Consider the following 15,632-nt stretch of genomic DNA (forward strand, 5'->3'; position numbering starts at 1 on the left):
TGACTTCTCCAGGCAGGTCTGTGACTGGCCCTGCAAAACAGCTCATTGAGTGCTCATAGGCCCTCATCTGGTGAGGGACATGTCTGTGGCTCAGTCCATGGTCACAGCAAAGCCAGCACTGAATGGTGCCTTTTTCCCACGAAGGTGCCAGTGGCATACTCCAGGTCACAGAGTGTCTGAGCGGGGGAAGCTTGGAGAACAGCTAATTTACAGATGGAAAACTTGAGGTTCAAAGAAGGCAAGTGACATACTCAAAGTCATTAGTGGCAGAGCCAGAAATGGAGCCTGTTTCTTTGGACTCTGGCTTCATTTTTTTCCACTAAAGTCTGTTTTTCTTCTTGATATGCTCTTGTCCTTTCAAGAGGTTGAATGATGCAGCAAGCCTTTGAGAGTGCTCATTGAAATGGGGCCATTCTTTTAGGCTGCTACCGTTCTCCATCCAGTCTTTCCTGAGGCAAAGGATTCACCTTGAAATACTAGATCTTCAGCTGTGCTGAAGTCAGATTTGGGCTCTAGAAGACTGGAGGTACTGAGGGAGGGCCCTAAAAACAGAAATGTGATATTCGAGAACTCTGGGTTCATGAGGATGGCACAGTCACGAACGGCTCAGCATTGCTTGTGTCGACATCAAAAGTCTTGGGTCCATCTTCCAGTTCTACCTCTAACTTTTTGTAGGTAACCCTGGATGAATCATTACACCTCCCTGATCCTTAGTTTTCTCATGTGTAAAATAAGGGGCAAATAATATTTTCTTAACAGTTTCCTTGGAAAGGTGGGATATTATGATGCCAGATGAAATGGCTTTCTCCATTCTGGCTTGCCTTTGGGTTCAATCTCAGTGTTTTAGTGGGGGAGAATTTAGAATTCTCTGGCCTGGTCCAATGATACACGATGTTCTGCTCAATACCAGGTGTTAAAAGAATTTCATGACTCATTGTATCCAAGATGCTTTGTATGAATCTAGAGGACGATGACCATTAAGAGTCATAGAATGTCAGGGATCACCTGGTCCTGCTCCCTTGCTTCTGAGGTATGAAATTCTATCCCCAGAGAGGTGAGGTTATCTACCAAAGCTTGCAATTAGGAAAAGACAAAAGTGGGACCAAGACCTGGGCCCATGACTCCCAGCTCAGTGCCTCCTCCCCTTCTAGACACCGCAACATGGCTGCCCGGGATGGAATCCACCTGCAGTGCCGTTTTCTTTGGCCCCCCTAGTATTTTAGCAAAATGGGGGTTTGGCCTCCAGTTTGCCAGAGCGCCACCATTCCCCATCTTCTCTGAGGCTTCTCCAGCCGTGGCCCCTGGGTGTGCTCCTGGCTAAGCCTACCTGAGATGATGGGGATCAGCGGAGTGTGGACGGGTTGGCCTTTCCCCTGTTTCAGCTCCTCACGAATTCTTTGCGTTCTTTCTTAGACTTAAAGCCCTCTTAAGTGAAGTCTTCCTAACCAGTCCCCATCCCTTTACTCCCAGACAACTACATGCAGGAATTTCTTCCTTCTCTGGGAACTCGTAGCAGCTGTGATGGCCAGGGACATTTCCTATTACTACTACGTTCTTTGTTCGTTTTAAAGTGGGGTCAGTAGACAGGCTTGGGGGAGGTAGCAGTCACTAAGACTTGAGCGCATTGCTCTTTGGAAGAACTTGTTGCTCTGTCCTATGGTCATTTGGTATTTGTCTGATTTCCACCTCCTCTGAAACACAGTGAGTGCTTGAAGACAAGGTGTCTACTTTCTCACTTTTCCTGGTGCACAGCCAGTGCAAACACCAACTGTGTGGGATGAAAAACCTGGTGGGAAGGGTGCAGAACTGCAGAGAGAAGAGGCAAGAAGTCTCCTGGTGTGACAGAACAGGTTGAACATAGAGGCTGGTTGGTTTGAGAAGATGTGAGGCTAGGCTTTTCTGACCTTTGACCTTCTGACGTTATCTCTTAAAAATCAATCGAAGCATCATGACCCCCCCAACCCCTTACTCCATTAACAGCCAGAGCACCTGTGGCCCGAGGGCCTGGCGTGGGAGACCTTGAGGCAGAGAACTTGAGGGTGAGGTACCTGGCAGGCAGGTGGGCTGGCTTCTCCCCAGGACTTCATTCATCCAGACTCCTTGGGCAGAACACGTATATACATCTGGGAGAGGGAGAAAAGGTTGAAGAAGAAGAACATAGGTGATTTATAACACATGGAAAATAGATCCGGGTTTTTAACTCCTCTGTTGTGGATCATTGCAAGTCTTCCAAAGAGTCTTTCTGATGCCGTTCTCTCTGAGCCAGTCCTGTCTGCAACTTGAAGCATGTTTCTAAACTGGGAATCGTTTCATCTCTGCTCAAAATCACAATAGCTCCCCACTGGCCTCAAAAATAAACAGGATGCTCTTCAGTACAGTGTCCAAGGCTCTGAGCAATCTGACTCCTGCCTGTCAAGGCCCCGCCCAGCCCCTGGAAGGCACCTCTCATCATTAGTCACACAGCTCTCTGTGGCGCACTTCCCCTGCCCCCGCTTCTCCACTTAACAAACCCTTTCATAAACCACACTTGTGCCCACCATCTCATGAGGCTTATGCTAGCTCTGTGAGCACTACCACTATTCCCCTTCTGGAAGGAGGACTTGGAGGCTTTGAGAAATTAGGAGAATTTTCTTAATGCTAGTCTGTGGTGGAAGCAGAACTGACTGGCCTTCACATCTCCTTGAGGGTTCCTTCTCTGCCAGAGGCTGTATGTCTGTGTGGGTACGGGGATGTCATGCAGCCTAACTCGGGGTGCAGGCCTGAGGCAGGGAGAGGTGAGGCATGTCTCCAAGGGTTTCTCTTCCCAATTCCTCCCAAACCATGACCAACAGACTGGCTGTTTCAGCCCCCAGCCTAACCCTGAGACCTGAAGCGTGCGAGGAGGGAGTGGGCTGGTTTAGCGTGGAAGGCTCACCTGTGATACTATGCAGCATCTTGTAGTAGGGCTGCTGGCAGGAGTATCTGATCTCAGATTTGTATGTGGTAAGGTTGTTTCTGGTAGAAAATGTGACCAGCCCGTTTTCCAGCTCTGCCGGGGCTCCACAGTCCACAACTGAGAGAGAAGAGAGTGAGACCCCTCAATCACCCCTTCCTCTTCTTCTTGGGGCCATCTGGTGCATGTCTCATACGATGTGCAGCTTGTACACTGCACACAACTCCAGAGAGCAACGTTATAGGCTATGCAAATGGTGGCCCTGCATTTGGGGTCTCTCCCATCTATGAGTACTGTGTGGTCAACTCACCTGGCCTGGTGTCAATTCCAGGGCAGGGGCAGGTCTGCTGAGATTCAAGCAGATCCCAGTCTTCTCCCCACCAGGGCCCTTTCCTTGACTTCCAGTTCTATTGTGCAATCCTCTTATCCTCTTCTGTCCAAGCATGAAGCCCATGTCTCAGTGAGAAAATTCTGGCTCACATGAACCAAAGAACCTTCAGTTCTTCCAGACCCAACCACATGCTGAGTAAGAGCAATTATTGTGCTCACTTTGGAGCTTGGCATAAAAACAAACAAACAAAAAGAAACCCAGCTCCTGCATGAGTACACAGCCGCACCCTGCTGGCTCTCTGCAGGCACAGAAGGCAGAAGGGGGGTCAGGAGGGACCAACTTTTAGTCTTCACCTACTCATTTTCTCTGGTTGTCGGTGGCTGGACGTTGGGGCTGGCTGTAGGGCAAGACCAAAGATGCCTGCTCCTCGGAGGTGGTCTTAGGAGAGTCTGCCAGTCCAGCCAAGTCTTAGGGGAGGCGCCAGCACGAGTCTGCCAGGAGCCAGGTCAGGGGCTGAGGACCCAATTTGTCTATGTCTCTTCGGGGGCCTTTGTTAGAAGATGGTGCTCATTTCTAAGGAAATCCTCATCTTAGTTCAAACAGCCTCTGCCAGAATTGAAGAATCCCAGAGGACTGAGAACTTCGCAGGTGGAAAGGAACCTGAAGTCAGGCAACCTAGAACATGATCTTTACCTACAGATGAGCCCAGAGGGGAGACTTGACTGGTCTAAGGTCACAGAGTGAGTTACAGTCAGAGAACTAGACCTGACCTTAAACTCAGTGTTTTTTTAAGTAAACCAGACTCACGGTCCTTAGGATCTATTTTCTAGTGACAGCGGCCTGTAATCAATATTAGCTGGGTAATGGTGGACATTAGCTGTCCATCTTGTGATAATTTCAGAGGATCATATTCTAAAGCCAGAGTTTCCCTCCTCCTGAATTTTACCTGGTCACCTCGGGAAACAGAGATAGGGGCAATTTACCTCTGAGACGCTATTCAGAAGTTGTGATTTTTAAATTTGGGACTCCAAATTTATACTTTTGATTGAACAGAGAGTTATCTAACTGAAAATACAGAGGATTCTCTAAGACCCTTCAGGGTGGAGGAGAGGGATGAAGCATGGGAGTAAAAGCAGGTAGGTACCTCCTGTCTACAAGGAAGGCAAACGCCAAGAGAACTGGCTAGTGTTGTTTCCTGGCCTCCAATCCCCCTGGACAAATCGCTCCCATTTGTTTTGATCTCCCAAAGGTAGAGACACCCTTCTACTCTGAGGAGAAAGCATGTAAGGGTCAGCACTATGATAACAAGAGGCAATACTATTTACTATCTAAAGCGATAAACAATTTTAAAAGTATTTTCCTGCAGAGTCTCTAAGCAGATTTTTCTTCCTTTTTTAGGAAATACCATTGATTAGTGCCTGGATCTTTGTATTACTCTTGAGTCCCTTAACTTCGGTCTAGCAATTTATTTTGCCCAAATTATCCTCAAGACCTAATACCTAGTTCTGGGTGGAGGATTCCAGGGTCAGTCGTAGACATGGCTAGGTGGTCAGGCCATTGAGAGCCTGTACGCAGCCAGCACCGGTGCAGAGAGATTGTCTGGACGGAGGGCCTGCTTTCACTTTACTCCAGAGAAGTAACTTTGCCCGCTGATGAAGCTGGTTTTACAACCAGACACAGGGGGTGACAGATAGTGGAAAATAGAGGGTCATTTCAGCTTGGGTATAGTGAGTGGGGAAGAGGTGAACCTTTTCCCCAAGTCTACACTGGCAGGCAAAGAGCCATGTGTCTCTGGGACCTAGAGACAGCTTCCCCTTCGGAAGGCCCTTTGAGTTCTGCCTGCCACAATCCAAGATGCTAGATCCAGACCCTGCTTCCTCAGTTAGTCCATCTTCTTTGCTTGGGAAAGGGTCTCATCATCTTCTCTAAAGTGTGTCTGGCCACTTCCACACTCTGGGATCAAAACGCTCTTTCTTTCCCCTTTCCTCTGGCCTCCCATTCTCATCAGTCTCTGGGTTGGGTTGTGCCACCCACACTCTGTCTCCACTGTCACTCTTCCTGCCATTTACTTTCCTTCAGACATGTCTTTCTTGACCTGCCGCCCTGAGGATACACTGACACAGTCTTGGGGCTTCCTAGGGAACCACACACAATCAGCTCACCTGGCCCTCAGGTCCCAGGGATGCCCCTGACCTGCCCCACCCCACTTTCATCTTCGTCTCTCCTGTGGTGCCCTTGCACTCCAGCGTCACACACCCCTCACTGTGCTGCTGCTTTCCCTACACAGGAAATCCTGTGGTTCATGCTCTGGCTGCCCTCCAGGCCTTGATCGAACATCGCTGCTTCTGGAAAGGCTTTTCTCATTCTTCTAATTGGATAGGGCTGCTTCCTCATTTCTCCTTGCATGGCCCTTTATTCACTGCTCTCTGAGGCATGTATCTTAAATTGCCTGGTACTGCAATTATTTGGGTTTATATCATATCTTCTGTCTAAATTACGATCCCCTCTCTCACATTGAGTACAAGACCTGTTATACTTTGTGGTCTTAAAAATATTGATTCAACTGATGCTTATCTTTAGTGATTGCCCCATCTCCTCTCTCAAGGGTACCCTTGACCTAGGATGGTGCTGCAGTCTCCGGACCATTCATTGTCTGACTTTGCAGGATTCTGCCTTCATCAAGAGGCCATTCAATCAGCAAATAGACTGAGCAGTCACAATGTAATGCAGGGGTGCTCTGATATGTCTACCCAGATTTTGTTCAGGCTGAAGCAGAGATTCCCACCCTCCACAGCCCTTTCTTTCTCATTATTTATGACCCATTGATGTCCCATGGCACCAGAGCTGAGGACTGCTGCTTTCAAGCGTGATACCTATCTTTTGAAAAACTTTAATTAGGGAATTTTCAGAAATGCAAAGTTTGTAAACCCCAGAGGAAAGATCTTCTGATGATGGAATTTCAGCCCTGTGTTAGGTATAGGTGGAAGAGAAACTCCTGGGCATGAGAATAGGTCTAGGTTTTCTAAAAATCCATGCTATATGAATTATTGTTAGTTTCACCTACTCATGGTTGTTAAGAAAGTAGCAATGGGGACAAATATTAAAGTCATAAAGCCACAGGCATTCTGGCCCATTTAAACTTGAAGTGTGGAGTGGAAATCAGGGCCCACTTTGACCTGGTCCACCTAAGACCATGTGAATGTCTCTAGAATGAAAGCCATTTTTCCTTTGAGAAGAGTATATTCCACATAGAAGTGCTAAAAAAAAAAAATCCCCCATTATCTTTTCATTATCTTTTCAGCATAATGTTTGTATGATGGGTGAACCCTCAAAAGGAGAGTTGTTATATACGCCGCGGTTTCAGCTGCTTAGGCCTGTGTTGCCTTGTTCAGCATCCATTCTAATCCGCACTGAAATGGGAAATGGAGTGTTGGCAGGATGGGGAGGGATGGAGGAGCTCTGGGACCCAGGGGTCTTGTGAGTGGTCCATTCCTGGATGTCTGCACTGTGTGGGGTCCCGCCATTCACTCTGCCACTTGCTCTGACTCAGGTTCGCTCTCCACATCCATTTCCGTTTCTGCCACCATGATGAAGATCAAAGAGGGGTCAGGAGGTAAAGAGAAAGGAAGCAGAGAGAAGGAGGGAGAGAGAAAAAGAAGAGAAAGAAAAATTAGCAAGCAAAGCAGAAACAGTTTCTGCAGGAAATACAGAAATCACTCCACCAGAATCGATTAAGAATGCATAGTGTAGGTACAGCCAGTGTGAAGGACAGCTTGGGATTGTGGAATGCGTACCATTCTGAGAATTTGCACAGTCATAAATCCTGGCTCATGGCAATGATAACATTCTGCCCGTGGAGCAAGCTTTGCATTCATCTGGTCCAAACCCTCATTTGGCAGATGGCATCAGAGTGGAGCAGGACTTGTTTGGGGTCACCCAGCAGGGCCAGAACCACAGCCCATAATTCCCACTTCCTGTTTTGGTGCAAGTTTCTTCACTGCACACGCACACTTCCTGTCTGTTCCCAACCCCTTTCCCCACAGTCCCTGGGGACTCACAACTTCTCAGTCTTTTTTGTCTTTTTTGCATCTCGCCTAGGACCCAGCACATGCCTGGGACAAAAGTACTCAATAAGTACCTACTCAGTGAACAAGCAGAGATGCCGGGTGTGTCTGAGTGGGGAGTCTAATAGTCCTGACTCAGGCTATGCTGGGAGAACCAGGCCATATTAGGGAGGAAAAATTCCGCTTTTCTTTAGTACAAAATGACAGCATACCTTTGCATACTAGCATACGTCACATAAAAGAGCACCAGCAGATACATTAGTGCCTTACTCTATCAATAAAAAGTGTGTGTTTCATCAGGGACAAAAAATTATTACCAACGTTTCCTACTTTCCAAGAGTATGAATGAGAGAAACCAAACCTCTTCCTATGAGGGGGTTGGGTAGGGGAAAGAAACAAGCTTTTACTGAGCTTTTACTTATTCCTGGTGCTCCATGGGTGTGATACGTACATTAACTCAGTCCACAGAACAATCAAGAAGGCAGGAAACTCAGGCCAAATGAGTCTCAGTCAACTGCTCATGCCTATTTAACTGGTGGAGTCTGGCTTTGAATCTAGAACTTCCTGTCTCCAAAGCAACATTCTGTCCTCTCTACCCCTCATCCTCTGCCTTGTCCTTCAGAGCGCCTCCTTGTCCTGTTCTGCAAAGTGCTTCACCCAGAACTTAGTCACAGCACCACACACGAGCCACGTGTTGGAGGAGGTGGCAGACGTGTGTGTTGGCATTTAGTTCTTCAATGCCTGGGCCTTGTTTTTTCCATCTGAAGTCCCTGTGGACCTCTGCACAGGCGACCAGTAAATGTCTGTTGAGACCTTTTGTTGCAGCCATAAAGTGCACCCATTTCCCACACTGGGCTCCAGCCTCTTCATCATATAGAAAAGAAAATTGAAAACAAGCACTTTCTGCTCCAAAATTATGCCTGGGATTTGCCTCAAGGGAGCACCACCCTGACAGTGTCCCCTTGGGGCAGTGGGAGTGGATCTGCCTGCCTACTGGACCCGAGCCATTTAGTAGAAGGGAAGAGGACAACACTCTAAAGTTTATATGAGGTCATGAAATGGGGCTGGGCAGGACCCACCCAAATTCTTGACTTCTCACCTCTCCATTCGAAAATATATCCTCCTTCCCTCCCTCCCTCTTTTCTCCTTCCCTCTCTGTCGTCAGGCCTCCTCTCATCACCGTTGCCACAGATAAGTTTTCTAAAATTGTGGTCCTTACAAGTCTTGCATTGAAATCACCTGGTTAGGGGCAGAGGGCGTGGTGGTTGGTGATTTGTATTTTTACAAAGCTCACTAGGTGATTTATATGGATTACATTATTTCCGAGCCAGTGGGATATATTCTAGAATGTTAAAGCTAATCCAAAATCTTTATAGCTGAGGTGAAGGATCTTGTCCCTGGTCACAGCGTGGGTTAGGAGCAGAGCCAAGGCAAGAACTCCGGGTCCCAAGAACCAGTGCAGAACTGGACCCCCTGCTTCACGTAGGTTCACTGTGTTGACCACACAGCCCTTCCTGCACAGCCCCAGCTCATGAGCTGTCCCAGGAGACAGTGGATATAGCTGATGGCCACGTAAAGACTGGCAAGGTCACTGGGCTCTGGGCACCAGTGCCAAAATAGTTTCCTGAGTTAGCAATTGCCAGAGCTAGTTTCGAACCTGGAAACAAGCTATTCCTTTAGCAAATTTGGCAACCTGTATGCAGGCAGAGGTAAAATTAGTATTTAGAAAACAAACTGGGACCCACAGGGTCCTTTTGGAATACTAACATCTTATTGCTGAAAGAAACATTAATAAACTTTTGTCCAACCCCGATGTGTCTGTGGAATTCCCCCCTAACGCGCTCAGAGTGTATCTGCCAGGATTCCCCCCTTGTGTGGGCTCTGCTCGGATCCCACCCGTGCTGGGGAGCTCATGATCCTTATAATCAACCGATGGTGTGTTCTTACTTTTACAGGTGGGAATCTTGTTACTCCATGTCCCATCCTTCAGACACTCGATCTGGAACGTGTCCATCTCCACATTATCCTGGGAAGAAACATGAAGAAGGTATGGGAAGAAGGAGGAGGGGTGGGGTTTGTGGGTTTTCCCCAGTGAAAGCAGCTCGAACAGCAAAGGTGGCTGCCCTCCCCTGAGCTTTCCCAACCGTGGGCCTCCAAGGGCTTGAAGCTAAGGGGAAGACAGATGCTGAATTCCTATCCCCCCGCTCCTACGCTGGAGACAGGCCAGGACTGCGTGCAAGAAGGGGTCCGGGAGGCTGTCCCTGAAGGGAAACCTGGACCCGTGACTCCTTCAGAGCAGCGGCTCTCACACCTGAGTGAGCAGCAGTACCCCTGAGTCCCCGAGGGCTTTTGCACAGGTCCCTGGGCCCTTCTGAGTCAGTGGGTCTGGCCTGGGGACCACAGCCTTGCATTTCTAACAAGTGATGTGCTGATGCCGTGGGGTCCTCACTTGGATTATCGTTCCCCGAGAGCAGCAGTCCACTAGCTTGGCTCACATCAGACTCACCGGGCAACTTAACAGAGAACAGTCACTGGGCCCCGCCCCAGAGATTCTGCTTGAATTGATCTCAGGTGGGGTTGGGAGGTGATTTTTGTTGTTGTTGTTGTTGTTGTTGTTTTTAAGTTAACCATGGGGTTCCTAGGAGAACGACTGTTTCAGAGAGCAAGCAATGCCCACCTGCCACCTTTAAAATCTCTACTTCTATCCCAGGTTCCCCCCAGAAGCCTGACAAACTTTGTTAATGTTGTTTGTACTGGTTATCGGGCTGAATGGTTTTGATGTTTTGCTCTGACTTTTGTGTCACTTTCAGAAATGAGAGTCTGGGACACACACTTTGAATTTTTAGAAGACTGGAAATTCTGATGCAGTTTGGAGGTTTATGGAGAAGCTAGGAAATACTGTGGTGGGACCAGGACAAGCTCTAGAAGCCCATCTGCCCTGGGAGGCTCTGGAGAATTTCTCTGGCCCGGATGACCTCCCTCCCCCGGCAGGACCCTGTACCTTCAGCACTTGGTAGCCTGTGTCACAGCTGACGAGCACCTGGTCTTTGAAAAAGTACTTGGCTTGCAAGGGCTCGATTTTCCCATCGACAGGAGGCTGCAGCTTGGGGCACTCATTCCCTGGTGGGGAACAATGAAAGGAGAAGGTGAGAAAACAAAGAAAAGTCTGGTCACGAGAGGCCATTCCCTAGAATGCAAGGCCTGATGAAGGTGGAAAAGCCACACAAAAAACATACCCCCAGGCTATGGGGGCCTGGACCTACCAGGCCCTGAAGAAGGCTTACTTTGGAAACTTGAGCAGGTCACTTTCCAACATGGACCTCTATTTCCTCATTTGTAAAATGAAGTGGTTGGCCAGATGATTTCATCAAAACTCAGGGTTGGAAAAGACATTAAATGTCACTGAGTGCAACTCCTGTCTAATGTTTCCTTTACATCTTCTATAGTAGACCTCAGACATCTATTTGCATTCCTACAGGGACAGGGAGCTCGATATTTCCCAACCTGTATCTTTCATACTAGACTCCTCTGATTAAAGGAATAGAATTTTCATATTCAACTGAAATTTATACCCTTGTAATTTTTACTCAGTGGGCATAGTTTGCTCTTTTGGGCCACGCACGATGACCCCACTCTTTCTTCCCAAGACCATTCTTCAAAGTGTTAGAGAGACTGTGATTATATGCCCCTGAGCCCTCTCTTCAAAAGGCTAAATTGGATAGGATTCCTCTTTCCTGGACAAAGTCTCCTTTGTTAATATCCTCTTCCTGCCTCTCCCCACAAGCAGGCACTAAATGTGATGATGCAGGCAAGGCCAGGATAGTCTCTGAACTGGATTAGTCACACACAGCTGTGGTCTTGTCACTGATGTCTACCCCCTTCTTCCTCAAGTTACTGCAGGCCCGTTGGATCAAATACCTCCAGCAGGGTATGGACCAGGACTGGGTGCCCTGAGGTAGTGGGGAATGAGGCCTGTGGGCTTTGTCAGTCTGGGGGACACATGGAGGCAAACGGCCATGGTGAAACATTTTGAGCTACAGACTCTCACCCAAATTCCTGCCCCAGACGTGAGGAGGGCTGGCACTGGAGGGGTCCTCCCCACGCCCAATGAATCACAGTGTGAAAGGGTGAAGTTCAGGAAACAGTTTTTTTTTTTTTTTAATCTCCTCATGTGATTCTGAAGTGCAGCCAGTTTTGAAATCTACATCTAGTCCAAACCCACCATCATTGCTATCCTTGCGCCCATTTTACAGATGGGAAACTGAGTCAGCAAAGAGAATTTGCCTCGGTCCCAAGCTGCTCACTGGCAGAGTTGGGAGTTCTGCCACATCCCCGGAGGAGCCCCAGGCCTGCTCCCCCTCACCACCTGGCCACTGCCCCATGAGGACTGAGCATGGGAGCCAAGTGTGACCCAGAAGGGGAGAGGCCGTGTTACCTGTTGCCCTGTACAACAGCCTCCAGCCCCGGTTCTCGCCTGAGTTGTCACTGCGGAACAGGATCTGGACGCTGTGGCTCTGGGTATTGATGGGTTCTGGGGCTTTCTCTCCACAGAAGGGCCCCAGAACTTTTTGACCGGTTTTAATCTGTGAGGGGCAAGAGAGAGAAAAAGCAGGGTCACACCTGAGTGTGAGTGGCAGTGGCTGCTGCAGGGATTGTCTCTACACTGCACCCGGGGGTTTTCTGGAAGCTTCGATGTGAGCCCATGGTGTTCACTCACAATTTTAGTGGGCATTACCACTCACCAAAGGGTTCCTTCACCACTCTCCCATTTACAATTTACAATGACCCTGGAAGTGGACAAGGCAGGCTAATAATCCTCTGCTCATAGATGAATATATTATGGCTCAGAAAGGAGCACAGCCCTGTCCACGTGCACAGGACAGAAAAGGCCTCTGCTCACAAAGACCCTGCAGCCTAGTTGGGGCAGACTAATAGATAATAAACAAAATAATTACAGGCTGTGGTAAGCATTATAAAAATAATCAGGATGATGTACATATATAATATAAATATATGCTATATGTTTATGATTTATGTAGTAAAATCTATGTAGTTTGTATAATTCATCATTAATATAATAGATAATAACTTTAAATAGGAAGTCAGGGAAGGCCTCTTTGAGGAGGTGACATTGGATTTGAAATATGTAGGATGAGAAGGAGCTTGTCATTGGAAGAGGAGTGAAGAATACTTTCCAGGCGGCAAAAACAGCTTATATGGAGGTTGAGGCCAAAGGTGGGAAAGAGCCTGGCAAGTATCAAGAACAGGAAGGATTTGCATTTCTCTAATGATAAGTGATGCTGAGCATCCTTTCATGTGTTTGTTGGCAATCTGTACAAACAATAAATGCTGGAGAGGGTGTGGAGAAAAGGGAACCCTCCTGCACTGTTTGTGGGAATGTAAGTTGATACAGCCACTATGGAGAACAGTATGGAGGTTCCTTAAAAAACTAAAAATGGAACTACCATATGACCCAGCAATCCCACTACTGGGCATATACCCTGAGAAAACCATAATTCAAAAAGAGTCATGTACCACAATGTTCATTGCAGCTCTATCTACAATAGCCAGGACATGGAAGCAACCTAAGTGTCCATCATCGGATGAATGGATAAAGAAGATGTGGCACATATATACAATGGAATATTACTCAGCCATAAAAAGAAACGAAATTGAGTTATTTGTAGTGAGGTGGATGGACCTAGAGTCTGTCATACAGAGTGAAGTAAGTCAGAAAGAGGAAAACAAATACCGTATGCTAACACATATATATGGAATCTAAAAAATAAAAAAGGTCATGAAGAACCTAGGGGCAGGACAGGAATAAAGATGCAGACCTACTAGAGAATAGACTTGAGGACACAGGGAGGAGGAAGGGTAAGTTGGGACGAAGTGAGAGTGGCATGGACATATATACACTATCAAATGTAAAATAGATAGCTAGTGGGAAGCAGCCGCATAGCACAGGGAGATCAGCTCGGTGCTTTGTGACCACCTAGAGGGGTGGGATAGGGAGGGTGGGAGGGAGGGAGACGCAAGAGGGAGGGGATATGGGGATATATGTATACATATAGCTGATTCACTTTGTTATACAGCAGAAACTAACACACCATTGTAAAGCAATTATACTCCAATAAAGATGTTAAAAAAAAATGAAAAATAAATAAATAAATAAAAGAACAGGAAGGAAGCCAGTGGGGCTGGAACAGAGGGACTGCCCCGGCTTGAGGTTGGAAAGGCAGGCAAGGACCATATTGTGTTGAGGAATTTATGTTTACTCCAAATACAATCTTGATGTAACCTGGCTTTCATAGAGTTTACCCTGGATTCTATGAGAGAGCAGACCGTGTAGAGCAAGAGTGGAAGCCAGCAAACCTGCCAGGTAGCTTTGCAGTTTACCGGAAGAGAGCAGGGTTTGGACTCAGATGGAGGCATCGGGGATGGAGAGAAGGGAAGACGCATTCTGGGCTGGTCCGGATTTCCCAGCTCCCAGGCCCGGTCCTGCCTATGCCTTTAACTCTTTCTCCTTCCACCTCTGAGGACCAGCACTCTTTAACCCTCATTTGATGAATTCTATAATCCTGGGTACATCTTCATCTTGCCAGCCTTACTGTGGCAAGGGGGAAAAGTGAAGCCCCAAGAGGTTACGTGCCTGGATAAGGCACATAGCATAGCTCCCAGGATATGATGTGTGGTAGACAGAGTTCTAAGATGGTCCCCGTGACCTTCACCCTGGTGTTACTTCATGATGATGTTATGTTACCTGGCAGAAGGGATTTTGCAGGTGGGCAAATGGCTAGTTTGGGATCAGGGAAGATTCCTAGACTGGATCCAATTAAGCTGGTAGATGTTATTTTAAATAATTATTTTTAGGAAGAAATCTGCTTGGCCCCCTCTCCTGGAAGAAGGGAGGGCCAAGAATGTCAATTTTCCCAGTTCATCCAAGATTTTCCAGCATTTCCAGGGCTTATGCCCACTGTCTTCTTACCTTGATGTAGTCATAGGGGCAGGACACCTCAGGATGGTCCTCAATGTCGAAAATGTCCTCAAACTGCAGGCTGATCATGAAACCCTCCTCCAGCTCAATGGTGTAGAGGCATTCAGAGCTCTTAGGGTAAGGGCTGGGGAAGTCGGGGCTGGTGATCACGCCAGTCCTCTGCGTGAAGAGGTTGTCACTGCACTCCACTGTGGGAAACACACCGGAGCAAAGTGGCACACCACACCCACGGGCACAGCAACCCCTTTCTTATCTGCTACTGTACAAGTTTCCCAGTGGTCCTGAGAGGCAAGTGGGGAAGGAGTCATTATCCCCATTTTACAGATGGGGAAACTGAAGTTTAGTGAGAGGAAGTGATTTAACCAAGGTCACACACCCAGTAATTTGCAGAGTCAAGACTCAAAGGCAGTGAGTGTGATAAGCTTTCTTGTCAAATTCTCTGGTCTTCGTGGGGGGCTGGAGGGGTCTGAGATGGAGTGGTCCGGGAGAAAGCCTGGTCTTCTTTTGTCCTGCTCTCCCCTCAGCCAAGGACTCCACGGGGTCTCTGCTCAAAGCCTTCCTTGATCCCTCATATAACACAGGACCTTCACACGTACCCTCACTCTCTGGCCCTGGTCTTGCTTTGTTTCTCTTCATGCTGCTGACCACTGCTTGCCAGTATGAAATATATTTGTCAGTTGATTTTCCTGTCTCCACTAGACTGTAAGTTCCCTGAGCTCAGGGATTCTGCTCTGTTCCTCACCACAGCTGCAACCCAGCACCCAGGGTCCTGGATCCTGGCCATGGCTGAGCCCTGCCAAGGCCCTGTTGTTTGCCACCGAACCATTGTCCTTGGGCTAACCCATCCTGGATCTGGCATGACAATTCTTCCTAAGCCTTTGTTTATCCTGCTTATTTGTAAACGAGAAAACTGTGGCCAGAAAGGGGGCGTGACTAACCTGAAGTCCCACAGCTATGAGCTGCAGAACAAGGTTTAGAGTCGTTTCTGAATCCCAAAACTTTCATTTTCTACACCAACCACTTTCATGGGGAGAATATCACCCCTAAGGGGGCCAAAACTGGTTCTTTGGGAGGGGGAGTTGTTACTTTTTTTATGCATAATGCACAGATAGACATACAGTGCATAAGCGTATATACAGTATGTCTGTAGTATTAAAATTTCATGGGTGAGGCAATTAGGAAGAGAATGTTTAAAAAGGCTCCTGGGGGCAGAAGTGAAAATGAAAAACAGGATTGGGAAACATTGCTCATTCTTAGCCCCTCTGTACTCAGCACATAGTAGATACTCAATAAATACTTACTGAATGA

General features: G+C 47.6%; 1 protein-coding gene across 1 annotated transcript in view; it reads right to left on the bottom strand.

Moving 5' to 3' along the window:
* The window catches only part of LOC132364716 (mannan-binding lectin serine protease 1-like), a 39,989-nt gene that overhangs the window by 2,500 nt on the left and 21,857 nt on the right, over nucleotides 1-15,632 (bottom strand). Inside the window, exons 4-9 of the mRNA XM_059920753.1 lie at nucleotides 14,316-14,512; nucleotides 11,763-11,910; nucleotides 10,329-10,447; nucleotides 9,275-9,353; nucleotides 2,915-3,052; nucleotides 2,049-2,123 (exon numbers count right to left, since the gene is read on the bottom strand). Of these exons, the coding sequence (XP_059776736.1) occupies nucleotides 2,049-2,123; nucleotides 2,915-3,052; nucleotides 9,275-9,353; nucleotides 10,329-10,447; nucleotides 11,763-11,910; nucleotides 14,316-14,512 (756 nt within the window). The remainder of the gene's footprint in view (nucleotides 1-2,048; nucleotides 2,124-2,914; nucleotides 3,053-9,274; nucleotides 9,354-10,328; nucleotides 10,448-11,762; nucleotides 11,911-14,315; nucleotides 14,513-15,632) is intronic.

This window comes from Balaenoptera ricei, chromosome 4 (genome assembly GCF_028023285.1).
Source record: "Balaenoptera ricei isolate mBalRic1 chromosome 4, mBalRic1.hap2, whole genome shotgun sequence".
Classification (NCBI taxonomy): domain Eukaryota; kingdom Metazoa; phylum Chordata; class Mammalia; order Artiodactyla; family Balaenopteridae; genus Balaenoptera; species Balaenoptera ricei.